We start from the raw sequence: 27,514 nt of genomic DNA, 5'->3' as shown, positions 1-27,514 counted from the left end.
GTTTTCTCATTTTCCTTCCCCGATAAAACACCTAAAAACCCCACATGCCAAACCATGTTTAAGTAAAGCGTACTATTTCCCATTCGGAATCAGTCAGCTGGGCCAGCCTTGCGGTTGCAAGCTCCCTCCTAGCACTGCCTTCAGTCCTGCGTGCAGCAGGACTCAGGAGGTACTGAGAGCCTGGGTGGTAGAGCCGCACAGAGCCAGCACTGTCACCGAGCAGCTTCTCTGTGTCCCAGCCCCACTGTGAAACAGGGTAAGTAAAAGTACCTACTTCACTGAAATTCTGTGAAGCTTAAATGAGAAAACCCATGCAAAGCCTCAATCACAATGCCTGGTATATGCTAAGGTACAAAAAGAAAAAAAAAGTCAAGATTTCTGTTTGGCCAATAATCCTTATTATTAAATTAACTCCAGTTTTTATGTTATGTTATTATTTAAGTCAAAGCTATCTGTGGTAAAATGTGCTTAGGAGGGTTATCACCAAGATTCCGATTTCCTAATCAGCTTTTCAACATTCTAAGCCCAGACCACTATTACTATATGGACAACCTGGAAAATAAGACCTGAAATACAGGTCATGTCAACATAAGGAGAAAAGATCAGTCAAATTCTAAGAAAGTTCCTTTGATAAACAGGAAAACTGGAATAATTTTATTAGAGAAAAGGACACTATAAAGGAATAAAATGGCCAATTATTAAGTAATTCATTGCTCTTACCTTTTCTTCTTACCCCGATTCTTATATACAAAGCATCACTCCCTTATAGCTTATCCTAAATATTAATCAGCCAATCCCTTGAGATGTTTGTACATGTGGCATCCAGCTTGTTCATCAGACTTAAGCTACCTTCAGCTGCCAGATTTTAGCTTCTAGAACTGTCTCTCACAGACTGCTGTTGCTGAATTTCTCATATGTACAACCTATTTCAGCTCATTTTGATGCTAATCTTTCTTCCATCAAAATGTAGGAGAAAGTGCTAAAGACGTCTCTGGAGAATGGGGTTCTGAGGATCCTGAAGTGAGCCACCCATGAGTGAATCGGGGCAGAAGCACCACAGGCAAGGACGGCAACTCTGAAAACTGGGTTTAGGAAGACAGAGCTCCCAGGTTATACTTCATCTTGAACATCAAGAACTAAAGGACGCTGAGACACTGGTGACCAACATCATTCCAGGGGACAAAAGGTACCTTTAAAGCATGCAGAGAACCTGCACAATTATCTATGTACTAAAAGCTGCTCAGTGGCTCTGCCTTACCTGGAGTCCTGCCCTCTGGCAGCAGAAGGACCTGCCACTCCTCACCAGGGTCTGTTCAGTGCCAGGCTGCCCAGTGAAAGGGAATAGCTGTGACCACTCCCCTTCTCTCCTCAAAAAACTGATATGGTTTTGAGAACAAAACCTGTAAGTCATATCCCATGCTATGGTGTGTCTACTTTATGCTTATTTTCCTCCCAATTCACAGCAGTTTGACTTTCCAAATTACCTTGCAGGTAAACTCATTTTACATGTGTCATTGGACTTCCTAGCAGGACCTCAAAGTCTGAATCTACACACATGCCTCACCTCCTTAACAAATTTTGTTCATGCTCCTAGTTTCTTCCTGTTTGGATTACCTGATGCTGAAAAGGCATAATACTTTTGAAGTATTATCAAAAGTATTATTCAAAAACTTTTTGAAGAGGTCCAAACCAACAAGGAAATCCCAACCTGGTTCTTTCCAGATTTAAAGTGTAACTGTTCCAGTTACTCTCCTTGAACTTGAAATAGATGAAGATGAGGAAGGAAAAGCAAGTGGCCACATGAAATACCTCCCTGCACCCTAAGGTCTGGAGCTATGAAAACACAATCTTAAATACGTGTACTCAGATGGGGCCTGTTTCAAGTACTCAAGCACAGGGCACCCTCTGTGGGAGGAAAGGCACGTGACCTTGGAATTTCTACCACATAATCCGGCAGCCTGTCTTCAGGTAGCACTGCACTGGGACATTGTTAAATCACTCAAGAGATGAATCCCCGAAACAGAAGCTTTCACAGCAGCATACTGCTCCTGATGTACAACAGTGAAGACTTTATTGAACAAAGCAGTTATTCTCCACTGTGAACTTTATGGTGCTGAATGAAAGCTGCCTGCGCACTAAAGAGGTCCCCACTTTTAATACTCATAGGCCTGCTCTCCAGTGTGAATTTTCTCATGACCAGTAAGAGTTATTCTCTGACTAAAAGTTTTCCCACATTCATTACACATATAAGGGCGGTCTCCACTGTGAACTCTCTGATGTCGAATAAGGTGAGAGCTTTGTCGGAAGGACTTTCCACATTCAGTGCATTTGTAAGGTTTCTCTCCTGTGTGAATTCTCTTGTGCTGGATAAGGGATAAGCGTGCACTGAAGGCTTTCTCACATTCATTGCACATGTAGGGCTTCTCTCCAGTGTGAATCCTCTGATGCTGAACAAACTGTGAATGCTGACTGAAGGCCTTGCCACACTTCTCGCATTCATAAGGCTTCTCCCCAGTATGAATTCTGTGATGCTGCACGAGAGAGGAGCGGACGTTGAAGGCCTTCCCACAGTCACTGCACTTGTAGGGATTCTCCCCAGTGTGAATCCTTCGATGGCGGATGAGGTGCGCACTCTGGCTGAAGGCTTTCCCACAGTCACCACACTCATAGGGTTTCTCTCCATTGTGTGTTCTCTCATGCTTAATTAGGGTGGATATCTGCCCAAAGCTTTTCCCACACTTGTTACATTCATAGGGTTTCTCCCCAGTGTGGCTCCTCTGGTGCTGAATGAGGTGTGAGCCCTGGCTAAAGGCCTTCCCACATTTGTGACACTCATAGGGCTTCTCACCATTATGGACTCTCTGATGTTGAACAAGGGAAGAGAGCACACTGAAGGCTTTATCACACTCATTACATTCATAGGGCTTCTCACCATTGTGTGTCCTTTGATGATGAATAAGATTAAAACTCTGGCTGAAAGCTTTTCCACACTCATTACACTCATAGGGTTTCTCTCCAGTGTGAATTCGCTGATGCTGAATAAGATGTCCCTTCTGACTGAAGGTTTTCCCACACTCACTGCATCCGTAAGGTTTCTCTCCAGTGTGAATTCTCTGATGCTGGATGAGGGACAGGCGAGCACTGAAGGATTTTCCACACTCATTGCAGACATAAGGCTTCTCTCCAGTATGAATTCTCTTGTGCTGAATGACTTGGGAGCGCTGACTGAAGGATTTTCCACATTCGTTACACTTATAGGGTTTCTCTCCAGTGTGAATTCTCTGATGAACAGTAAGGGTTCGGTTCAGGCTAAAGGATTTCCCACATTCATTGCATTCATAGGGTTTTTCTCCTGTGTGAGTTCTCTGATGTTGGATGAGAGATAATCGTGCACTGAAGGCTTTGCTGCATTCAGTACAGTTATAAGGTTTCTCTCCAGAATGAGTTCGCTCATGGTGAAGGAGGTGAGAGTGTCTACTGAAAGCCTTCTCACATTCCTTACACTTGTACGGTTTCTCTCCACTATGAATTCTCTGATGATGAATCAGGTTAGAGCTATGACTAAAGGCTTTTCCACATTGATGACACTCATGAGGTTTCTGCCCAGTATGAATTTTAAGATGTTGACTGTAAGATGAACGGACACTGAAAGCTTTCCCACACTCACTGCACTCATAAGGTCTTTCTCCAGTGTGAGTGTTATGGTGCTGAATGAAATAGGAATGAGCCCTGAAAGATTTGCCACACTCAGCACAGGTATGGCACTTCTCTCCACAGTGAACTCTCTGATGTTGGCTTAGGACAGAGCAGTGCTGAGAAATTTTTCCACACCCGCCACACTCACAGGGCTTCTCTCCAGCATGACTTCTCTGATGCTGAGAAAGTGCTCTACTCAGGCTGAAAGGTTTTCCATACTCATTATAGTCAAAGGATTTTTCTGGATTGTTAACCCTCTGATTCTCACTAAGAACTGAACTCTGCCTGGGCACTTTCACACACGCATCTGTCTGACAGGCTCTTTCTTCTGGGGAGAAACACTGGCGATTAGTGAGGTCCTGGCTTTGCTGATAGTCATCCATACACGGCACATTCTGGTGGAGACTCTTCCCTCTAGATGCTCTATGAAATCCAAGCGGGTTTGGGTCTGCAGTGCAGTTTACCTCCACAGAACTGGATTTTGGGCCTTCCCTTCCAATAGGGGTTTTCATATGTGTCAATGTCACTGGCCCAGAATTGTTCTTCTGGGGGAAGGATTTCTTAAGCCCTTCCTCCGCAGATTTTCTCGGGCAGTTCTTTAATTTTCCCTCAGTTTTAGTCATCTCTTCAAAATCAGGTTCCTTGGAAATATTCTTTACATGTTCTTCTGATTTTGCTCTCTGGGACCCCACTGCTTTGGAAATTTCCTGTCTTGGAGTCAATCCCTTCTTTCCTGTCCGAGACTCAAAACCTGAAAGAACAGGACAAATGAGTTGCTCATATTTTACCGTGGGAGAATGAATTAGAGAATAAATAGGAACAGTTACATGAAACAACTGTCTCCTAGGAGGAGACTGGATTTCCTGAACGCAGAACCAAAAAACCATCTCACTGGGATTGAGAAGAGGAAAGAGGGGAAGAGAAGTATGTTATCAAAGCAAGGAAGGCTGGTGTGGGAAGGAAGGAAGGAAGGAGAGAAGCCCAAGGTCAAAGGCTTACATCTGGGCTAACCAGGGACAGATGGAGGAGGAACAGTGAGGGATGACCTGAGGAAAAGAGCTTTCAGAAAGGTGACTAGAGTGTTAAGAAGATGACTGCTCATGTCACTGCTCCTACTTTGCAAACAAGGTGTCTTCTTCTAGCCTACTTATAATAGGTATTCAAATATTTGTTTAAAAACAAATGAATGAGGGGTGCCCGGGTGGCTCAGTTGGTGAAGTGTCTGACTCTTGATTTTGACTCATGTCACCATCTTGGGTCATGATATCAAGCCCTGTGTTGGGCTCTAGGCTCAGCATGGAGTCTGCCTCTTTCCCTCTGCCCCTCCCTCTGAAATAAATGAATACATCCTTTTTTTTCTTTTTAAAGATTTTTTTGTTTATTAATATGACAGAGAGAGACACAGAGAGAGGAAACACAAGCAGGGGGAGTGGGAGAGGAAGAAGCAGGCATCCTGCTGAGCAGGGAGCCCAATGCAGGCCTCAGTCCCAGGACCCCGGGATCATGACCTGAGCTGAAGGCAGAGGCTTAATGACCGAGCCCCCCAGAGGCCCCCTAAATGAGTATCTTTAAAAAAATAAATGAATGATAAAAGGCTTATAATGAATAAAAGGTATACAGATTAATGGATATTGGGAAAAAAGGTCTGGACAACTTGGCTTCACAGAAGCAAATCAGGGTAAACAGAGAAAACAGATACGAAGAGGTAAGTTATTCATGCAAACAGCAGGTGCAGCACGGGCAGAATAGCTAAACTTGGCAATAACCCACAGCACACACTCCCAGTGAGTAAATTACCTGAATATTTGCAAAAACTGTGATACAGATGAATTCTGAAATCCAATGAAAGGAAATTTACTAAAAACAAAACAACAAAACCACTGAATCATGTGAACACAAGCACTGTCGAAAGGACGACCAGGTCAGAACAGTGAGGGGAGCCCTGCTGTGAGATGCCACGGGAGCACAGTGGAGCCTCTCTTCTGTCAACTGCTTATCATTAGAGCTATAACAGGCTGTGACTCTCAGACTGTTTAGCTGACAAGGAAACGGAGCTGAAAACGTTGAACAGATAGATCTAAAATTGGGCTAAGACATTTTTTTTCAATTTATTTTTTAAAAAGATTTTATTTATTTGACAGAGATCACAAGTAGGCAGAGAGGCAGACAGAGAGAGAGAGAGGGAAGCAGGCTCCCCGCTGAGCAGAGAGCCCGATGCGGGACTCGATCCCAGGATGCCGAGATCATGACCTGAACCGAAGGCAGAGGCTTAACCCTCTGAGCCACCCGGATGCCCCAGGCTAAGTCATTTTAACAGACTTCAGTGACCAACTCACAGTACTTCCAAGGGATTTACTTTACTATTTTTTACTATTTTTGATAAAGGCACAAAAGTAATACAAGTGGAGAAGGGATGGTTTTTTGCAACAAATGTTGCTGGAACTGGACATCACTTGTAAAAAATTTAACTGGATCCCATAACTCATACCAGACACAAAAACTAACTCAATATGAATCACAGACCCAACTACCTAAAATTTCTAAGTTATAAAATTTTCTTCTATAAGAAGAAAACCTTTTGAATTAAGCAGTTTTCTCAGATGTGAGAAAGCACAACCCATAAAAGAGCGAACTGACGAGATGCTGTTCATCAGAATTTAGTGAAATGTCTCCTCTTCCAAGACACGGCAAGAGAGTAGAGATGAGGCCCCCAGAGAAAACCTATGCGCAGCATCTGTCTGATAAAGGGCCTGTGTCTAGAACAGCTCTATATCCAGAAAGCAACTCTGTAAAACTTCAGACAAGAACAAAAACTGAGTTAAAAAATAAGCAAAGATATGAACAGACACTTTGCCACTGAAAATACACAGAAGGAAAACAAGACACTGTGAATCTTTAACTACCAGAGAAATCAAACGTGAAACCACATGTGACAGTACACATTCATCAGAGCAGCTAAAATTTAAAAAGAGACTGAGCACACCAAGTGATCAGTGCAGGGGAAACGGAACTCGCATCCATTGCTGGTGGAATGTCAAATGGTACAACCAGTCTGGAAAACACTCTGCAGTTTCCTACAAGTTAAATATACACCAGCATGCAATCTGGCCGTGCTGTTACTGGTATTTATCCAAGAGAAAAGGAACGTGTGGTCCTACAAGGATATGTACACAAATGTTCACAGCACCTTTATCTGTACTAAGCCCCAATTAGAAACAACCCAAATGTCTGTTAACAGACTTGATAAATTGTGGCACAGCCTTACAAAGAAAATAATAACCAAAATAAGTAAGTGAGTTATTGATACACAACACAGATGAATATCAAAAGAATTATGTGGAGTCAAAAGATGCCAGACCAAAAAAAGGGTACATGTTCTATGATTCCAATTATATAAAACTCTAGAAAATGTAATTCATATTGACAGCAACCAGACTAGTAACTGCTTCATGACAGGGGTGGAAAGGGGTAAGAGGGAAGAATTGCCGAGACAGCAGAAAACTTTGGGGGGTAATGGGTATGTCTGCTATCTTGACTATACTGAGTGTTTCACACATACAATACATACCGCAGAAATGTTACCAAATTGCACATCTTAGATATGCATAGCACATTATACACTTAATATACCTTAATAAAACTGTTTCTAAGAGGGGAAAAAGAACGCATGGGGTGTGGGGCTGGTATGCCAGAGTCTAACTGAGCTCTGTTCCTGACCAGTTGTGTGATCTCCGGCCAGCAACCGCATCTCTCTGTGCCTCAGTTTCTTGGTTACCGACTTTGTGAGGATACTGGAGGACTGCTAAGTTCGTTGTGTCAGCAAAGCACTGGGCACGCCCTGAGCACAGATTCCCGGCATCGTTAGCGGCTGTGGTAGCTGAAGACGCTGCTCCACTTACTAGTTACATGCCCATACCCCTTGCTGCACAGGAAGAAGCCCTAGCTCATGTTTTTCTCCAAGGCCCCGAGTCGGCCCGGGAGCTCTGAGCAACAGCAGGAGTAAGTCTGGCCAGAGGCATGTCTCCGGGCGGCTTCCTAAGCAGCCAAGGCAGAGCTGGCCAGCAAGGCCCGGGAAGGACTGGGTGAGACAGAAGCAACTGAGAGGCAGCCAGCTGCCAGAGACATACCTGAGCTCTTTTCTGGGATTGAAAGAACATTTTGTAGGGTTAGGGAAACATGAACTCATCTATGGGTACAGATCAGAAAGAAAAGAGAGGTGGGAACGGAGCAAAGGGAGAGCAAAGCTCTGGCGTGACAAAAGATGTGGTCCAGAGCTCACAGAGAAGGGCCTGGCAAAGTGGCAGCACCTGCCAGCAGGGGCAGGCGAGCACGGCGGCATTCCTGGAGACTCACTTTCACTCCCATGACTCCAGATCCAGCCTTCCTCAATTCTCGGTGAGTATGGGGCCCATGGCTCTTCCCCCTTCTCCAGCCTGGAGATGACATCAGGTTTGGAACCTTGAAGTCCTGCTCCAGAGAAAGGAAGCAAGGCTGACAATTCACCCAAGTCTGGGGTAAGATGGCCCCATGGGCAGCACCTGTGTCCTGTTCATGACCTCCCTTGCCACCTGTCTGTAAACCAAGGAGACAGATGCAGGCCTCTTCCCCCGATGAAGAAAAGTAAACCCAGCTCTTCTGGGGGCCAAGGGTAAGGGAAAGAGTCAGGGCCTGAACACAGCATCATCATAGAGTCCTGGTGTTGACTTCCACGAGGACTAAAGGCAAGCAGCATGTCTGGTGTAAGGGAGGGCTTGAAAACCAAATGATTCAAATCCTAGATCTGCCCCTGACTACCTGTGTGAACTTGAAGTGAGGATATGAGGCACCTGGGTGGCTCAGTGGGTTAAGTATCTGCCTTCGGCTCAGGTCATGATACCGGAGTTCTGGGATTAAGCCCTGCATTGGGCTCCCTGCTCAGTGGAGAGTCTGTTTCTCCCTCTGTGCTTACTGTCTCTCTCTCTCTCTCAAATACATAAATAAAACCTCTTTTTTTTAAAATTTTCTTTTAAAAGATTTTATTTATTTATTTGACAGAGAGAGAGAGAGAGAGAGATCACAAATAGGCAGAGAGGCAGGCAGAGAGAGAGGGGGAAGCAGGCTCCCTGCTGAGCAGAGAGCCTGATGTGGGGCTTGATCCCAGGACCCTGAGATCATAAATAAAACTCTTTTAAAAAAAAGTTATGATACGTTAGCCTCAGAGTCAACGATAAACCATTTAACCCAACACCAACCTTGAAGATGCATTATGATTGACTCTGGATGTGAAAATTCTTAGGGTTTAATGAATGGTATTCTCCTTCCATATTTCCTACATGGAAACTGGGGGAGTCTGTGGTACAGACTCTGTGCAGACCAGGCTTGCCTGAGACCACGGTCAGAAATGCCTTGTGTTTGGGCCTGGAGGAAAGATGCCTCTGAGCCTTGAGTCGAACCCTAGTGCTGTTCCTGAGCACGGAACCCAGAGCTGAACGTCAGAAGGAGCCTTACCCAGTGATATCAGGTTTCCATAGGTCTCCAGCATCACATCACTGTAGAGGTCCCTCTGAGCAGGGCCCAGACAGCCCCACTCCTCCCGGGAAAGGAACACAGCCACTTCCTCAAAAGAAACCAAAACCTGGAATGATAATATCTTGTTGCAACTCCAGGGTCAGGCCCAGGGTGGCTCATGATAGGCAAAACCCCTTTGAATGCATGTACCAGACCGCTGTCCTCACAAGACTGGGTTCTTTGAGACCAGCACCATTTTGACTTGTCTCTGTCTGCCCAACCCCTGCCCTCTACTATGCCTAGTGCAGGGACTGGGAAGATAGTGTGCAGCACATTTAAGGGACTGGAACTCAGGGACTGAGAACACTGGTGAAGACAGCTCCTCATTGAGAGAACCATGGAGAGACTTTAGCCAAGAAAGGAGTCAGGTATCTCCAAGAGGATCACTCACCTGAGGCCCAGGAGGAAGGAGATCTTTGACGGCCATCGCTGGATCTTTTAGCTTGTCCCAAGGAGGCGGGCAAAACTGCAGGGAGAGGGAAGACTGTAATGGAGTGTGACCAGTCTGCTTTTCACGGCAACACTGAGACTTCCGTGCCTAGATCTCAAGAGGTCTATGGCAGCAGAGACCAAGTTTGCGGCTGCCAGAAAGCCCTGGGAAGGGCAGAGGAACTAAACACCCAGTGGGGGTGCCTGGGTGGCTCAGTGGGTTGAGCCGCTGCCTTCGGCTCAGGTCATGATCTCAGGGTCCTGGGATCAAGTCCCGCATCGGGCTCTCTGCTCGGCAGGGAGCCTGCCTCCCCGCCCCCCCTCTGCCTCTGCCTGCCCCTGTCTACTGGGATCTCTCTCTGTCAAATAAATAAATAAAGTCTCTAAACACCCAGTGGTCTCTGAGACTATATCCCCTTCTCCACCACAAGGCTTCCCCAGCAGCCCCTGGTACAACAGCATCCTAAGGCCACCATATGATGGCCCCAGCAGTGCACCTGGCCAGGGCAGACAATAGGCTGCATCTCAGGACCATCCTGAGGGTCCTGGAAAGTGGGCAAACAGCTGAGGACAAGCAGACCAGGCACCTACCCTAAGGCGGTGCGCAAGCCAATAGGGCAGTTGACAAACAAAAGCCCGTGCCAGGTGAAGATAAGGGATAGAAAGAATGAACAGCATGAGGGCAGCAGCTGGTGGTAGGAGATATTTTACACAGGATGGCCAGGGAAGGCAACTTTGATAAAGCAACACCAAAGCAGAGGTCTAGATGGAGTGAGGGCAGGCACTGTGTGCATATTAGGGGAGATCAATTCCAGGAAGGGGAATGCACAAGGGCAAAGGGTGTGAGGCGATGGCCCACTTGATGTGTTCAAGTAAGGGCAAGGAGACCAGAGGGGCTGAAGTGGAGTCGGGGAGGGCAAGAGAGAGGGGGGAGGGGTACCTCATAGGCTACAGGACATGGGCTTTTACTCTGAATGAGTTGGGAAGTACCCTGAAGACCTGGGCAGTGCTACGACCTGCCATGTGGCCTCTCCATCTGCTGCTCTGAGAAGAGACTAGGGGCAGGGTGGAGAGCGTAAGGGTGTAAACAGGAACGCCAGCTGGGAGGCTCCAGCAGCAATCCCCTAGAGATGACAGTATCTTGGACCAGAGTGGTGGGAGCAGGTGGTAAGTGATCAGAGTCTAGATGCATTTCAGAGGTATGGTCAAGAGCATTTGCGGACGAATTAGATCTGGGATGAGAAGCCAAGGCTTGCCCCAAGCTACTGCGATGATGACACTTCATTCACTCTGAAGGATAAAACTTACATCTGAAGGGTAAAAATTAAAAGCCATTTTGGTACATGTTGTATTTTAGATTTACAAGGGGAGAATCCGCTTTTGGATTTATAGGTCCAAAACTCAAGAGAAAGGCTGAAGCTGGCCGGGTATACTGGGAACTGGCGGTGCGCATACGACCTAGAACTGACACGGGGCAATGCCTCGCCGGAAACCCGTCCCAAACAGCCTCCGATACAAAGCCGACTCCCACCCCGGAGGCCCCCAGCCCGGCCAAGGAAGCGCGCCCCGCGAGCGCGGCTGCACTCGGACCGGGAGGCCGGTACCACCGCGGCTGGAGGCGCGGGCTCACCCCATCCCGAACACACCACCCGCTGGTGCGAACGCCTCGGGGACGTGACCTGAGTGTCCACACGGACTTAAAAGGAGACTTATCCCGAGGGACTGTTTCGAGAATTTCACGAAGAAAATGGACAAGGTGCTCCGCGTAGTGCCGGCAAACCACAGGCACGAACGTGAGGACCCGCGGCGGCCACCCCTGCGGCACCGCTTCCCGAGCACCCGCCGAGCGGCACCTCCCGCCGGTCCCCAGCAGCCGAGGCCCCTTCCCCGCCGCGCTCACAACCGCACCCTCGGGCCCCTCCGCCTCTGCCGCGTGCACCGCACTGTCCTGTCTCCGAGGAGAGCACGACCCGACGCACCCCCTGAGCACGCCCAGCCTCGCCCCTCGCTGAGGTCCTCCCCGTCCGCGCGGCCGCCCCGCCTCGGCGGCCTGGGGAGCCCGGACCCCGGCCGCGAGCTCTGCGCAGGGGGCCTCCGCCGCTGCCCCGCCCGCCTCTCACCGCACACTCCACGCCGCCCCCGCGCCCCCCCGCACCGGTGCCGACTCACGCCGGGCGGTTTCGCGGCTGGGGCGGAGGTGCGGCTCGCAGACCAGCGGCCGCCGGAGGCCGAGCGGCCGGACGGGAAGTGCCCGCACCGCGCTTCCGCCGCGCCCTCCGGCTCGCCACCAATCGGACGCCCGTTTCCGGCGGCCGCTCTCGCCGCCCGGAAGAGTCTATGCTCCCGGCCGGTCCCGGGTCGTGGTCCCGACCCCTGTGAGCAATGGCCGGAGCCCCTCGGGGCGGCGGGGCCCGCTCTCGGTCGGAAACGCCCAAAGAAAGGAGAAGGAGTACGCGGAGGCGAGGCGAAGCCTTTTGTTTTTCCTCCTCGTAGTGAGAAGATCCGTGTTCGAGAAAGTAAGGGTAGCGGGAGTGCGTCGGGTCGCTCGAGCGCGTGCGTGGGTAGCGCGGACGGCGGCGGCGGGGGGAGGCGCGGGCGCGGGCGCCGGCGGGACTCGGTCGCAGGCCCCTGTGGCGCCGGTGGGGCCGTGTGGCGCGGCTCGACCGCGGGCTCAGATCGGCCGTGCGCGTCGCAGCACGAAGGAGCTTTCAGAGCGTGAAGACGCCAGATAGAAAACCCGGGGGTTAAACCGCGTGCCCAGCGAAACCGGAGACGGCGGAGGCGGGAAGGACCTTCCTTCCTTCCCCGTTTGTTTACTGCAGTGGCCCCGCGCCGTGGGGCTGGAGCTCAGCACCCCGACTCCGAGCCTGCCAGGCGCCCGGGGAAAGACACAGACGCAGTGAATGAAGACGACGTGGTACATCCGGACCCGCGCTCTCCTCGGCTCGCGTGGAACAGCCGCCAAGGTAAACCCCGTTCCGAGCCGTGGGACGCCTCTTCGCAAACGCGGGACGACGGAGACCCCGCGGAACAGCGTCTCAAGCCACAGTGCGGTTAAGGCGCCGGTAACCGAAACGTAGCGGATGATCCCCGGTGTCTGTGCGCTAAACAAGACGCATGGAATAAACACCGGGTCAAAAGAATGTCTCAAGAAGACTTAAAGAATTTTTTAAGTAAAGGTTAAAGCCAATTTACCAAAATTGGTGGATACCAACAAACCGATTTCCAGTGTCAGGAGACGCAAAGGGCGCAGAACAGCCAGCGCAGTGCTGAGGAGCGCCAAAGTCCAAGGAAGCGCGGGCTCTCCCCAACTTTAAAGCACTCTGGAAAGCTACAGGAATCAAGACAGTCTGGTATTGGCGAAAAAAGAGACAAATAGATGAGTGCAACAGAGTGGAGAGCCCAGAAAGAGACGCCTGCAAATGCGGTCAGCGGATCTTTGATGCCCGAGAAAAGGCTGCTAGAGGAGCAAAGATCACCTTTTTCAACCTACTGCCCTGGGACGACCGGACGTCCACATCAAAGACAGTTTTTAGACATAGATGGTACACGTTCAACAAAGACTAACTCGGAATGGGTCTTAGAGATAACCAGGTGTTCAGTTTGTTTTTAGTAACACCCAGGAAGACTCAGAGTTTTAATTAAAGTGACCTTGAAATAAAAATCAGAGGGGCTGGCCGAGAAGTGATTGTGATTTAGTAGGGAACTGGGAGCTCGTCTCCTGGCGGCTCCTGTAGGTTCCCTGTTGTAGCCGTAGCATTGGTCATCTTTCCATGGAACTCTGGTTTCTTTTGCTGGAGAATGGTATTAGAAATCAAGATCTGGGGCGCCTGGGTGGCTCAGTGGGTTAAGCCGCTGCCTTCGGCTCAGGTCATGATCTCAGGGTCCTGGGGTCGAGTCCCACATTGGGCTCTCTGCTCAGCAGGGAGCCTGCTTCCCTCTCTCCCTCTCTCTGCCTGCCTCTCTGTCTACTGTGATCTCTCTCTGTCAAATAAATAAATAAAATCTTTAAAAAAAAAAAAAAAAAAAAAAAAAAGAAATCAAGATCTGGGTCCCGGGTATGCTCATTGCCAATGGAATGTCATTGCTTCTAGGTCATCTGAGCTGACACAGCAGGGAGCTACATGTGTGTACACTAATCTACTATATACACCCATGTACGTATTTCTGTACATATCTATCTGTATTTATATTAAGCTAAACCTGACATTTCCAAATCTAAGCCATTGCTGCATGGATCATTCTAGTCTTTGTCCCTTGCTTGTACGTGATCTCCCAGTTCAACAGTAAGAAATCTGGCTCTTATCTTCTGTCACCCATTTATTTAATTGTTCAATTCCAGTATCTTTGTACAGTGGACTGTCACTTTCTATGGATCCCATTCTGTTTTTCTGGATTTCTGTCTTTTCTTACTATAGTACTTCCTCCTACAAAAGAATCAGTGATTTCAGAAAAGGCTTACTGTGCCTGAGAATACATTTATTGCACCATAACTTTTTTTTTTTTTTTAATACGGGCTTGAGCTCATGACCCTGAGATCAAGACCTGAACTGAGATCAAGAGTCAGATGCTGGGGCGCCTGGGTGGCTCAGTGGGTTAAAGCCTCTGCCTTCAGCTCAGGTCATGATCTCAGAGTCCTGGGATCAAGCCCCGCATCCGGGCTCTCTGCTCAGCGGGGAGCTTGCTTCCTCCTCCTCTCTCTCTCTGCCTCTCTGCCTACTCGTGATCTCTGTCAAAAAAAAAAAAAAAAAAAGTCAGATGCTTATCCAAGTGAACCATCCAGGTGTCCCCTCCATCACTTTTTTTAAAAGTAGATTTTTTAGGGGTGCCTGGTTGGCTCTTTTGGTTAAGTGACTGCCTTCAGCTTAGGTCATGATCCCAGGGTCCTGGGATTGAGTCCTGCATAAGACTCCTTGCTCAGTGGGGTTCTGTTTCTCCCTCTCTCTCTGTTCCTCTCCCCTGCTTGTTCTCTCCCTCTCTCTATCTCCCCCCCTCAAATAAACAAATAAAACAAACAAACCCCTCCCTGCTGTTTCATTTTAAGTTTACAACAAAGTTAAGCAAAAGGTAGGGAGATTTCCCATGCATCCCCTGCTCCTACACATGAACAGCCTTCCCTACTATCAAATTCCCACACTAGAGTCAAATATTTTCATTTATTTATTATTTTTATAATTTTTTAAAGATTTTATTTATTTATTTGACAGAGATAACAGGTAGGCAGAGAGGCAGAGAGAGGGGGGGGGGAAGCAGGCTCCCCGCTGAGCAGAGAGCCCAATGCGGGGCTTGATCCCAGGACCCTGGGATCACGACCTCAGCTGAAGGCAGAGGCTTTAACCCACCGAGACACCCAGGCGCCCCTCCCTCCCCTTTTAAAAGATTTTATTTATTTGAGAGAGAGAGAGCATGAGTAGGGGGTGAGGTAGGTGGAGAACGAGAGGCAGACTTCTCTGCTGAGCAGGGAGCCTGATGTGGGGCTCGATCTCAGGACCCTGGGATCATGACCTAAGCTGAAGGCAGATGCTTAACTGACTGAGCCACCCAGGTGCCCCTGAGCCTTGGTTTCTATTAAGAGAATAATTCCTTTCTTACAGAATTGTTTAAATTAAATGAGACAAGTATATTAAGTTTGTAGTAAAAATTCCATTGTAGTGAAATAAAAAAGTTCAGTTTCCTCTTCTCCATTATTGAGGAGAGTTGGAAATGGGCTGTCTTCTTTTGGGATCCTTGATTTTATACTTTCTTCCTCTTTGAGGTCCTTTGATAACCAGCCTAAACATTCCAATTCCAGGACTCCTTCAAAGGTCCAGCATGAAATCCACACCCAGTGTCAGCTGGTTTGTAGCATCACCCATTGTTTTATCTGGGATTCTTGGTTGTGTGGAAATATTGAAGTTGGGAGACTTGCAGAATCAAGGGAGATAGTGTAGGAAACAAGGATGCTTTGGAGGAATGGGGAAGCAGGCCCCACATAGCCAGAATTGTTTGTTCTGCCAAGTGAAATTTCTACCAGTGTTCACTCTGCCTTTCTCTGATTCACATACATAGGTCACATATGTTCTCCCTGACTGGACTGTGGCAGGGAGACAAGCAGCTTCCCAAAAGGAAACCTTGAATTAATGTCCCTCCAAGAATACACACAGTGGGGCAGAGGCCGTAACCGCAAAAGAAACTGGGTGCTGCTAAGAAGGGGGCAGGTGTCAGAGAGCCAAAAAAACCAGCAAATGCCAAACCTGAGAGGCACCTTTATCCAAGCACTGTGCCAAGTTTTTCACATAATCTCCCTCAATTCTTGCAACAAACCAATGAAGGCAGGTGCAACTACTCCCCCCATTTTACAGATAAAGAACTTGAAGATAGGAGAGGTTAATTACCCTCTTTAAAATTACACAGTAAATATTGGAGCTGAAATTTGAATGCAGACATTCCCGCCTTCCCAGTAGTGCTCTTGACCACTGCACCGTACTCCTTTCCTGCTTTCCACTGAGGAGAGGAGACACAAGTTGGTTATTTCTCTGTAACTAAATACTACTCAACGCATGGTGTGAGCTTGTCCCCCGAACTGTCAAAATCATGGTTTCTGTAGAAGTCTCTGTCTCTAACAACATGCCTTTGTAAACCTAGAGACTGGTACTCATGCAGGGTGTTCTGTGTGCTCAAGATACATCATTTACTTTCCCATGAGCAGGAATCCCATGTTCTGACCTGGTCATCTCAGCTTACTAACAAAAACATGGGCTGTAAATAAAAATTATGTCTAGTTTGGGAGGTTTAAAAACCAAATAGAAATAAAGTCAAGATAAGAATAGCAGATGAGTCAGGAATGAGTGAATAGAACTGGAGTATTCAAAGGTCTTTATGTCATTCAGGAGGAATATTGACATACCTCAGACTTTTATACATTTAGGAAGCATGTTAAAGTTTCAAGATTTCAAGATTAACCATAAAAGAATAGAAATAGTGTAGTTTCCAAGCTTGTAGAGAGGGAGGCATTGAAAGAAAGGAATCCTAATCAAATCAAAGATAAGAAATGTCTTCCCCAACACCAGCTAGAGTCCTATAATTCACCTAAATTTTGACACTAACTGCCAGAGGTAGAGCTGACCACACAGGCTAAGAGCTCACCCCCAAGACTGCCCACACTTCAGACGCCAGTCACAAGCATCAAGTGCCAAAGAATTCTCACACTTCTGTGTAGCTGAGATATCCAATCGGGTTCCCACAACCCCTGTCCCAAATTCAACAACTTGCTAGAAGGACTTTACAGAACCCAGGGTAATACTAATTTAGGATTGCAATTTATTGTAAAAGATACCAATCAGCAGCCAGATGAGGAGGTAAGTAGGGTAAGTCTGATAGGGTCCCAAGCCCAGAAGCCTCTGTCTCGCTGGAGTTGGGGTGCCCCACCTACTAGCACATGGGTGTGTTCACTAACCCGAAAGCTCCACAAACCCCCTCCTTTAGGGGTTTTCATGGAGGTTTACTATGTAGGCATGGTTGTGTTCATTGGTGATTAGCTCAATCTCTAGCCCCTCTCCCCTTCCTGGAGGTTGGGAGATGGGGCTGCAAGGTAGAAGCTCTGGTGAAGGGTTAGTGTTTCTGCTGACCAGCCTTCATCTTGAAGCTATGCAGGGAGCCACGATGCTCCTATTGTCCTTATCACTGAGGACATTTCAAGGGTTTTAGGAGCTCTGTGCCATGAACCAGGAACAAAAATCAAATATTTTTCTTACTATTTCATATTTTTTAGATGATTGTGTTCCACTTTGAATCCTAATAGCAATTAAGCAATAACATATGCAGATTAATTACAAAAATTCTGAAAGGTCTTTAGAGACAAAGGTTTGAAACCTTATTGAGAAATGTAGAGAATACCTCAATAAATGAGAGGTATATCAGGTTCATATTAGAGTCATGATTATTTAATATGGAAAGTCAATTCTAACCAAAATCCCTATAGAATTAATTCTAACAAAATCCAAAGGAGTTTTTAATGGAAACTGATAAGCCAATTTGAAAATGTATATGGAAAAACAAAGGTCCAAGAATAGTTGAGGTGCCCTTGAAGTAAAGAACAGGGGGAGGGGATGTACTCTATCTGTATTAGACTTGTCGCGGCCGGCGCGACAACACGACCAGGGTCGAGAGGGTAAGAGGATGGTGAAATGAAGACGAGACACAAAGAGATGGGGACAGGAGGGGCAAAGTGGATGATGTCCAAGCAATGCCAGTTTATTCAGAAGAGTGCTCTGGTATAAGTATCGTACAGAGACAATCACAAGGAAGCAGTGATCCATTGCATTCTTAGAATAGTTTCCACAGGTTCCCCTTAGAAGGTTTCTTAAGGCTCATGTGCAAACATCATGGCGCCAAGAGGGCTGCTTAAAGATGAGTTCCCTATAGATAAGTAGAGAGAGAAGGGCCAAAAGGGCATCAAGTGCAGTTTATGGCCCCTGCAGGGACAGCAAGTCAAGTTGCTGATTCACGGCTTTAGGCCTGCATGTCCTGTTCCAGATAAGCCCCAGAGGGTGGTCGCGCAGGAGAGTGTGAGACCCATGGCACAGGCCCATTCTCAAGCACCTCAACTTATTAACCACAGGATTGCTTTAACCCTTAGGTTTCAAGGAGGCGCGAGTCAGGGGCTGGTTTGGTTCTCTCTCAAGCTACTGCGCGGCCTCCCACATAGACTTAGTGTATACTTATTTTTTATATTTATTTTTTAATTTTAAAATTTAAATTCAACAACATATAGTGTATTATTAGTTTCAGAGGTAGAATTTAGTGATTCATCATTTGCATACAACAACCAGTGCTCTTTCCATCACATGCCCTTCTTAATGTCCACCACCCAGTTACTCCATCCCCCCACCCACCTCCCCTCCAGCAACCTTCAGTTTGTTTCCTATAGTTAAGAGTCTCTTATGGTTTGTCTCCCTCTGTTTTTGTCTTATTTTTCCTTCCCTTCCCCTATGTTCATCTGTTTTGTTTCTTAAATTCCACATACACATGAAATCATATATTTGTCTTTCTCTGTCTTATTTTACTTAGCATCATACCCTCTAGTTCCATCCATGTTGTTGCAAATATCAAGATTTCATTCTTTTTGATGGCTGAGTACTATTCCATTGTATGTATATACCACATCTTCTTTATCCATTCATCTGTCAATGGACATCTGGGTTCTTTCCATAGTTTGGCTCTTGTGGACATGGTTGTTATAAACACGGGGGCATGTGCCCTGTGAGTCACTATGTTTGTATCTTTTTTTAAAAAAAATTTATTTGATAGGGACAGACAGTGACAGAGATAGCAAGAGAGAGCACAAGTAGGGAGAGCGGCAGGCAGAGGGAGAGGGGGAAGCAGGCTCACTGCTGAGCAGAGAGCTCAATGCGGGACTCAATCCCAGGACCCTGGGATCATGACCTGAGCTGAAGGCAGATTCTTAAAGGACTGAGCCACCCAGGTGCCCCATGTTTGTATCCTTTGGATGAATACCTAATAGTGCAATTGCTGGGTTGTAGGGTAGCTCTATTTTTAACTTTTTGAGGAACCTCCATACAGTCTTCTCGAGTGGCTGCACCAGTTTGTATTCCCATCAGTGCTAAGAGGGTTCCCCTTTCTTCACATCCTCACCAACATCTGTCGTTTCCTGAGTTGTTAATTTTAGCCATTCTGACCCATGTGAGGTGGTATGTCATTGTGGTTTTGATTTGTAGTTCCCTGATGCCAAGTGATACTGAGCATTTTTCCATGTGTCTGTTGGTCATTTGTATGTCTTTTTTGGAGAAATGTCTTTTCATGTCTTCTGCCCTTTTCTTGATTGGATTATTTGGTTTTTGGTTGTTGAGTTTGATAAGGTTTTTTTTTTTAATTTTTTTTTTTATTTTGGATACTAACCCTTTATCTGATCAGACACTTGTAAATATCTTCTCCCATTCCATAGGTTGTCTTTTAGTTTTGTTGACTGTTTCCTTTCCTGTGCAAAAGTTTTTATCCTGATGAAGTCCCAGTAGTTCATTTTTGCCCTTGCTTCCCTTGCCTTTGAAGACATGTCTAGCAAGAAGTTGCTGCCGCTGAGGTCAAAAAGTTTCTACTTGTTTTCTCCTCTAGGATTTCTGCTTCACATTTAGGTTTTCATCCATTTTGAATTTATTTTGGGGTATGGAGTAAGAAAGTGGCCCAGTTTCATTCTTCTGCATGTCGCTGTCCAATTTTGCCAGCACCATTTGTTGAAGAGACTATCTTTTTTCCATTGGACAGTCTTTTCTGCTTTGTTGAAGATTAGTTGACCATAGAGTTGAGGGTCCCTTTCTGGGTTTTCTGTTCCGTTCCATTGATCTATGTGTCTGTCTGGTTTGGTGTTTGGTGTTTTTTTTTTTTTTTTCCAGTACTATTCTGTCTTGATGATTACAGTTTTGTGATACAGTTTGAAGTCCAGAATTGTGATGCCTCCCACTTTGGTTTTTCTTTTTCAACGTTCCTTTGTCTTTTCAGGATATTTTCTGGTTCCATACAAATTTTAGTGTTGTTTGTTCCAGCTCCATGAAAAATGTTGATGGCATTTTTTTTTTTTTTTTTAAATATTTTATTTATTTATCTGACAGACAGAGGTCACAAGTAGGCAGAGAGGCAGGCAGAGAGAGAGAAGGAGGAAGCAGGCTCCCCGCGGAGCAGAGAACCCGATGCGGGACTCGATCCCAGGACCCCGGGATCATGACCTGAGCCGAAGGCAGCGGCTTAACCCACTGAGCCACCCAGGCGTCCCTGTTGATGGCATTTTGATAAGGATGAATGTATATTGCTCTAGGTAGCATAGACATTTTAGCAATATTTGTTATCCCAATCCATGAGCTTGGAATGTTTTCCCATTTCTTTGTGTCTAACTCAATTTCTTTCATAAATGTTCTATAGTTTTCAGAGTACAGATCCTTTACCTTGTTGGTTAGTTTTATTCCTAGGACCTTGTGGTTTTTGGTACAATTGTAAATGGGATTGACTGTTGGATTTCTTTTTCTTCTGCATTGTTATTAATGTATAGAAATATGACTGACTTCTGTGCATTGATTTTATATCCTGCATCTTTGCTGAATTCCTGTATAAGTCCTATTAATTTTTTGGTAGAGTCTTTTGGGTTTTCTACATAGAGAATCATGTCATCTGTGAAGAGTGGGAGTTTGACTTCTTCTTTGTTGATTTGCATGCCTTTTGTTTCTTTTTGTTGTCTGACTGCTGAGGCTGGGACTTCCAATACTCTGTTGAACAGTGGTGAGAGTGGCAGTCCCTGTATATCACACTTACTGTAAAGACTGGCAGTTAAGCAGAGTGGCCTTAGTGTGGGGATATTCAAAATGCCTAATGGAACACAGTGTAGAGCTCTGAAATTCATCCATGCACATGTAGAAATGAACTTCAGACAAAGGTGCGTGGCAGACTTGAATTTCACAAATGGGGTTAGAAAAGTTGATTATCCATATTTTAAAAAACAAAACTGACTCCTACTTTATAAAAGACAGAAAAATCACTTCCAGGCAAAAAATTTGAATGATCCCGGGTTAACAAAAGGTTCTTAAGACACAAAAAGGGAAAATAAAAAGACTGATATATTTAGCAATGTTCAAAATGAGAATTTCTTTTCACCAAAGTATACTATAATGAAAGTGAAAAAGCCATACAACTCAGCTTTTTCACTCCTAGATATATATCTTAGGGAAATACGTGAGCATAGGTGACATACAAGAATATGCCCAGTGCATTGTTTATAATAGTAAAAAAAAAGTGGAAGAAACAAATGTTTATTGTTAGGTTTCCTTATACGGTAGAATATTATCACCAGTGAAGACCGTGAACTACAATGGCACACAGTAACATGTGTAACCCTCACAAACTTACTGAAAAAAAGAAGCTTAAGAACACATATAGGGTGATTTAATGTATGTAAAGTTCAAAACATGCAAAACTAAACAGTATTGTTTAGAGATACATATTTATGTTATTTTTTAGAAAGGTTTTATTTATTTATTTGTCAGAGAGAGCACAAGCAGGGGGAGTGGTAGGCAGAGGGAGAAGCAGGCTCCCCGCTGAGCAAGAAGCCCAATGCGGGACTCGATCCCAGAACCCCGGGATCATGACCTGAGCCAAAGGCAGCTGTTTAACTGAATGAGCTACCCAGGTATCCCCATATTTATGTTAATGTACACACATGGAAGTCCTGAATTACATTGATAATGTTCTGTTTCGTCATCTAGGTGCTAATGACATCCATTTTTGATTTTTACCTTCAAATATGTTTATTTATACAGTTAATCTTCATTACTGTGGATTCCATATTTGCAAATTCACCTGGTTGCTAAAATTTACTTGTAACCCCCAAAACCTCCCCTCATGCTTTCACAGTCATTCATGGAGATACGCAGAGTAATGAAAATTCTGGGTGATTCCACTGCCATGTTCCCAGCCAAGGCTGAACCAGCAACACTGCTCTCATACTCTAAATCAGTGTCCTTTTTTTTTTTTTAAGATTTTATTTTATTTATTTGACAGAGAGAGAGATAGAATCACAAGTAGGCAGAGCAGCAGGCAGAGAGTGAGGGAGAAGCAGGCTCCCCGCTGAGCAGAGAGCCCGATGTGGGGCTCGATCCCAGGACCCTGAGATCATGACCCGAGCCGAAGGCAGAGGCTCAACCCACTGAGCCACCCAGGTGCCCCCAGTGTCCTTTTTATAGTACATTCAATGTTACACTTTTTTGCATTCTTTTGCTTTTTCTGGTGGTTTTGCTATTTAAAATGTCTCTCAAGCATAGTGCTGGGATGCTGTCTAGTGTTCCTAAGGCGTGCTGTGCCTTATGGAGAAAATAGATGTGCTACATAAGCTTCAGTCAGGTACTAGTCATCATGCTGTTGGCCATGATGTCAATGTTAATAAATCAACACCATATATTAGATCTGTATGTTAATATATATTAAATAGAGAAACACAACAAGGTGATGTATCAAGTGGTTGATGAAAATATTGTGACTGGAGGCTCCCAAGAACCCAACTGTACTTCCCCTAGGAGCAATGGTTCAGTATTCACAAATTCACTGTTTTCAGTTACTCTATATAGAACTACTTGGAATGATAAGAAGTGACTGCCTATGAATATTGATATTTACAGGTATGAAATTTGTAACATATTTTCTAGAGATGCTAGGGGAGTAGGCAGAGGAAACAATAGGGAGTAGCCATGGTGATGGAGAGTGCCATGTTAGGAGTGGTTTCTGGGGTGGTTGTGGAGGTGAGAAGCCAGGGAGAGGAAGTTGAGGACTTGTACTTACTTTTATGAGTCCTTTTTACATGCCAGGGTGGGAGACAGTGGAGAGATGTGGAGATTTACTGAAATGGAAGGCTGGGTCCTCTATGCCTTCCTCTCTAAAGTTCTTCGGGGACCTGCTGTCTGGGTCTGGGGGTTTGAACAGGTGCTAGTACTGCCAGGGAAGGAAAATGAGGTGTCTGTGCAGGGCAGAGGGTAGTGGGGTTGCAGGGGCCTATAGGGAGAAACCCAGAAGGCTGGGAGCTCAGTGGGACCAGAGCAGAGTGAGGTCTGGAAGTTGTTGCCTCTGTGCGATTTGTCGGGCTGGTGCTGGCTGGAAGATCAGCCAAACAGCTGTCCATGTCAGCTAAGAAGTCTGGACTTCATGATGGAGGAAACAGAAGATTCCTGGGCAAGAGAGTAACACAGTTTTTGTTTTACAAAGCTCACTCCCACCACAGGATGGACAAGGGAGAGGAAGTGCAGAAATCAGCAAGGCCTGCATTGAGGTTGTTCAGGGCAGAGACCAGTTAGGAGATAAGCTGATAGGACTGCATGGCTGATTGCACATCGGGCTGTGGAAGAGGGCAGTCTGGTGGGAGGCTTGTGCTCAGACACAGATGTTTGGGCTGAGAAGGCTTTCTCGTAGAAGCAGTTCTGGGCCAAGTCTCACGGGTTGATTCCCAGCGAGACAAGGCAGGAAAAAGCCCTTTTGGATCTGGAACCCACTCACCACCAAAACCTCCATCTGCCGGGACTGAAACACATCCTAACTGTGGTAGTTTAAAAATACGTCTAAAAGGTTTTGATATTCCTCCCTTCAAGAGGGGTCACCAGAGACCCTAACTTAGAACCAAACAGCTGTCCTGTTGCTAGATTCCTGATCCTCAGAAACTGTACCAGATGTTTACCGTTTTCGATCTGCTAAGTTTTGTGACAACTTTCTACGCTGCAATAAACAGCACACCAGCTATCTGTGATGACCAACCGTCTCCCCTTTGAGACCTCCCAGCACAGGCAGGCAACACTTCCCACCCATGGTCTCAGGAAACGACACTTTCTATCCCGATTTCTGAATCATCAGACAGCGCTCAGACTCCCGTCCTCCTGGAGCCCCTCATTCTTGCGGAGGTCCGCTGACGCCTGCGACTTGGGGCAGGGTGGAGGCACCCTAGTCTGTAGTGCAATATGGCAGGAGGATCGTCCTGGGCAGATTGTGGGATGGGGCTCCCTCCGCCCTCTCCCCTGCGGTGCTCACATCCAGCCACCAGCAAATGCGCACGGAGGCTCTTTCCCTCTGTTTCTGACCCCCACCCCCAATATTCCCAGGCTCACCCGCCCCCAGTCAAAGGAGTGAGACTGATACAAAGTGAAGGTCAAGCAAAGCTTTATTTCGCGCCAAGCATCGAGAATCAAACCGACAGGTCGGGGTTCTCTTACAAAGAGGCGACCCCTCCCAGCCTCACAGTCTAACTGTCGCACAGGCCCTGTGGTTGAGCCGGGCCACACACAGGTGGCCAATGAGATTACAATTTACCCCAGTAGATATTTGAACTAGCCATCACCTTTGTCAGAATTGGTGCCCAAAAGGCGGGGCCCACTCTCCTTGGTAGCTAGGGAGACAGTATGCGCCCCCACTGATGTCTCCACCTGGCCTGACCCGCCCTTTTTCTGGGCTTTGCTACCTGGGACTGGTTTCCTGGACTTGCTTTTAAGTCAGTTCCTCTGGGAGGGGCAGGGTCAGTCTCAGTTTCCTGCATAAACAACAAAACGGCTCCCTCTGGCTAAGCAGGCCCTTGCGCACCTCACTCTTCGGATGAACGTCTCTTCCTCGGCGCTCACCATCACAGCGGACAGCGGGCTATCCCACGGCGCTTGCAGGACCAAATCTCGCCCAAGTCTCTGACCTCGCCTTGCACCTCGGCCCCTGCCCCCCCCCCCCAACCCCGCGTCCTTCCCGCCCCCAGACTGGTCCAGCCGGCCTGGTACGGGAGGTCTTTGCTGACCACTCTCCCTCCCCTTTCTGCTGCTATTTTCGGCGCTTCTGTGACGGCTTTTCTCTCCCCACTAGGGGAGCTTCGAGAGCGTTCCCTTGTTTAGGGCGTCGTCCTCCCATCCAGAGCGGTGCCTGCGACCTGGTAACGCTGGACCGCCCCAATCGGTCTCAGCGGCCAGGGCCTCGGCCCCGCCCACCGCAGCCTCGGCCCCGCCCACCGCAGCCTGGGCCCTGCGCCCCGCCCACCGCCCCCGCCCCCGCCCCGCCCACCGCGCGTGCGGGCCCGGTGGAATTCGGCGCCGCAGACGCGTTTCCGGAGGAGGGAATTCGGCGTCGGACCTCGGGCCCTACGTAATCTCCGGCGGCGACGGCAGCGCATGGCGGTGAGACGTGCGGAGAGACCGCGGGGGGTGCCAGGGGCTTGGGCCATCGGCGGCGCCCCATGACCCTTGTGCTGTCCCCCTTTGTCCAGGCCCTAGGACAGCCGGCTCGGGAGAAGTCAGCGGCCGAAAGCCCACGCACCGCCTGCGCGCCCCGCAGCCCCCGGCCGCCTGGATCGCTCCCCGACGGCCCGCGTCCTTCCGCCGTCAGGCCCCAGCCGGTCGGTCTCCGCCTAGGGCGCTCCGCGTGCAGCGACGCCGCCCCCGGGGCGCACCCCGAACGCCGTGGAGGCGCCGCAGCCTCCCAGAAGCCAACGAAGAAGAAAACTCGGAAGGGGGCGTCCGTGGCGAACGGAGGCGGGAAGGTCTCTGAGAAGCCGGTCTCCGAGGAGGCGCCCGTCAGCGCGGAGGCTCAGGCAAGGGCGGGGAACCCCGACGCGTCCGGGCGCGCGCGCTGGCCGGCGTGTGTGCTCTCGGAGGTGCGGCGCTCCGGCTGCGCGGGGAAGGGGCCGGGAGGGCGGCGGGGGTGGGGCTGGCGGCCGCGGGGTCCTGCTGCCGTGTCAGGCGCGTCCCCTACTCACCGCAGGCGGAGCAGCTGGCCCGGGAACTGGCGTGGTGCGTGGACCAGCTGGAGCTGGGCCTCAAGATGCGGAGACCGAGTCCGAGACAGAGTGAGGGGCCTTCCTGTGGCGCTGGGGGCGGGAGCCGTGGTCGTGCCGCTGCGGCGGGTGCCACGGGATGGAGTTGTTCGCCGCAGGACCGCGGGAGGTGAGGGTAGAGGTTCCTGGTCATTTGGTTTTTTTTGATCCTCAGAAGAGCAGGCCATCGGGGCAATCCGCACCCTGCGCAGCGACAGAACCCCCCTGCCCCGGAAGAGGCAGCTGATGCACTCCTTGTTTGGGGACTACAGGGCTCGGATGGAAGTCGAGCGGCGAGAGGCCCTTCGGGTTCTCAGAACCGGTGAGGAGCTGGAAAGTGCGCACCGTCCAATAAATAACGCCTCTTTAAGAAACGTGCGTCGGGCGGTTCCAGGGGGGAGGGGGGAAGAGCCCAGGGAGTGACCGGAGGAAACCCAGAGTAACAGGGCTGGCGGGGGTGGGCAGGGGGAGGACACCGACTCACGGAGGCCTGGGAGAGCAGGCCCAGAGAAGGCTGGGGCTGCTTGAGAGAGAGAGCGAGCGCGCGCGCTCGGTGGGGAGGGGCAGGGGAGAGAGAGTCTCAAGCAGGCTCGCGGCGCTGAGCCCTGTGCTGATGGGAGGCTGGATCTCCTGACCCTTAGACCATGACCTGAGCTGAAATCAACTCAGCTGACTGACTGAGCCGCCCAGTGCCCCTGTGTCGAAGTGCAGTTTGAGATAACACCGTTCCTACAGTTTTGAGGAACGAGTGGTTTTCTATCCCAGGGGATTAGAGTTGAATGGACGCAGGTAAGGTTAGCTGTTAGGACTGTTCTGAGACTGTCTGTCTGCTCCCCCACAGCAGCCCGTACAGCGCAGGTGCAGCCTGTTGGTGCGGCCACCAGAAAGAAGAACGGAAGGGTCTGCCGGCCTCGCCAGGCAGGGGTAGCCAAGGCCACCCTGGACACGCCTGATGAAGAGTTTAGGTTCAATTTTTTTTAGCTTGTTTTCCATCCCAGAACAGTTCCCCTGCCCAGGTAGTGTGGGGTTTGTCTGGAGTACAGAGCCTTTCCAGGAATGCTCTGTCAGACGTGGGGTTGGTCTGTCCATGGCTGGTCAGTGGGATCTGGTGCCCTGGCTGTGGGACAGATGTGAGTCCAGCCTGTCGGGTACTGTCAGGTAAGCACAACAGCCATTTCTAGGTTTTCAGATGAAATGTCCTTCCTGCCAGGGGAAGGAGGTCCGTTTAGAAAAGCTTCTACAGTAGCCTGGAGTGAGGGTTCAGCATGTTGTAGAAAGAATGTTTTACTCAGTCTTTAGGTTGAGATTAAGCAGCTGTTTGTAGTGAGGCGTGTGGCGGAAGCTACGTGACTGTATCGTGGTGCTTACTTATGAAAGAATGCCCTGTCAAGTGGTGTAGTGCTTTATGTCGTAGTCTCACGTTGCACTAATAAAACTATTTTTTGTAAAAATGGATTAGTGAATTCATGGGATGACTATCTGTGTTACATGAGTACAGATGAGGCGTCTGGCATGGTTGGGTTCCAGGCTCACCATAGT

At 48.2% G+C, this 27,514-nt stretch overlaps 2 protein-coding genes across 6 annotated transcripts; one reads left to right on the top strand and one right to left on the bottom strand.

The window, feature by feature from the left end:
* Positions 1 to 635: 635 nt before the first annotated feature.
* LOC308340761 (uncharacterized protein) lies at positions 636 to 25,336 on the bottom strand (the record flags this gene model as incomplete). Its single annotated transcript, XM_080800123.1, has 6 exons — positions 636 to 4,447; positions 8,050 to 8,163; positions 9,184 to 9,310; positions 9,635 to 9,709; positions 11,842 to 12,377; positions 25,228 to 25,336. 6 exons carry the CDS (start codon positions 25,334 to 25,336, stop codon positions 2,154 to 2,156), a joined length of 3,255 nt encoding a protein of 1,084 aa, XP_080656249.1. The 3' UTR covers positions 636 to 2,153.
* LOC308341821 (UPF0488 protein C8orf33 homolog) lies at positions 25,033 to 27,436 on the top strand. Of its 5 annotated transcripts, none has more exons than XM_080801845.1 (5): positions 25,033 to 25,340; positions 25,430 to 25,753; positions 25,924 to 26,008; positions 26,151 to 26,297; positions 26,817 to 27,436. In XM_080801845.1, the coding sequence occupies exons 1-5, from the start codon at positions 25,335 to 25,337 to the stop codon at positions 26,954 to 26,956; spliced, it is 702 nt and encodes a 233-aa protein (XP_080657971.1). In that variant the 5' UTR covers positions 25,033 to 25,334; the 3' UTR covers positions 26,957 to 27,436. The 5 variants fall into 5 exon arrangements, with proteins under 5 accessions (XP_080657971.1, XP_080657972.1, XP_080657970.1 ...); XM_080801846.1 differs by having other exon boundaries at positions 25,276 to 25,340; positions 26,151 to 26,350; positions 26,817 to 27,429; XM_080801844.1 differs by having other exon boundaries at positions 25,282 to 25,340; positions 26,151 to 26,312; positions 26,817 to 27,429.
* Positions 27,437 to 27,514: the final 78 nt, after the last annotated feature.

Source organism: Martes martes (assembly GCF_963455335.1).
Source record: "Martes martes genome assembly, chromosome: 4".
Taxonomy (NCBI): domain Eukaryota; kingdom Metazoa; phylum Chordata; class Mammalia; order Carnivora; family Mustelidae; genus Martes; species Martes martes.
The sequence above is the reverse complement of the archived record's forward strand: the minus strand, read 5'-3'. Positions and strand labels throughout refer to the sequence as shown.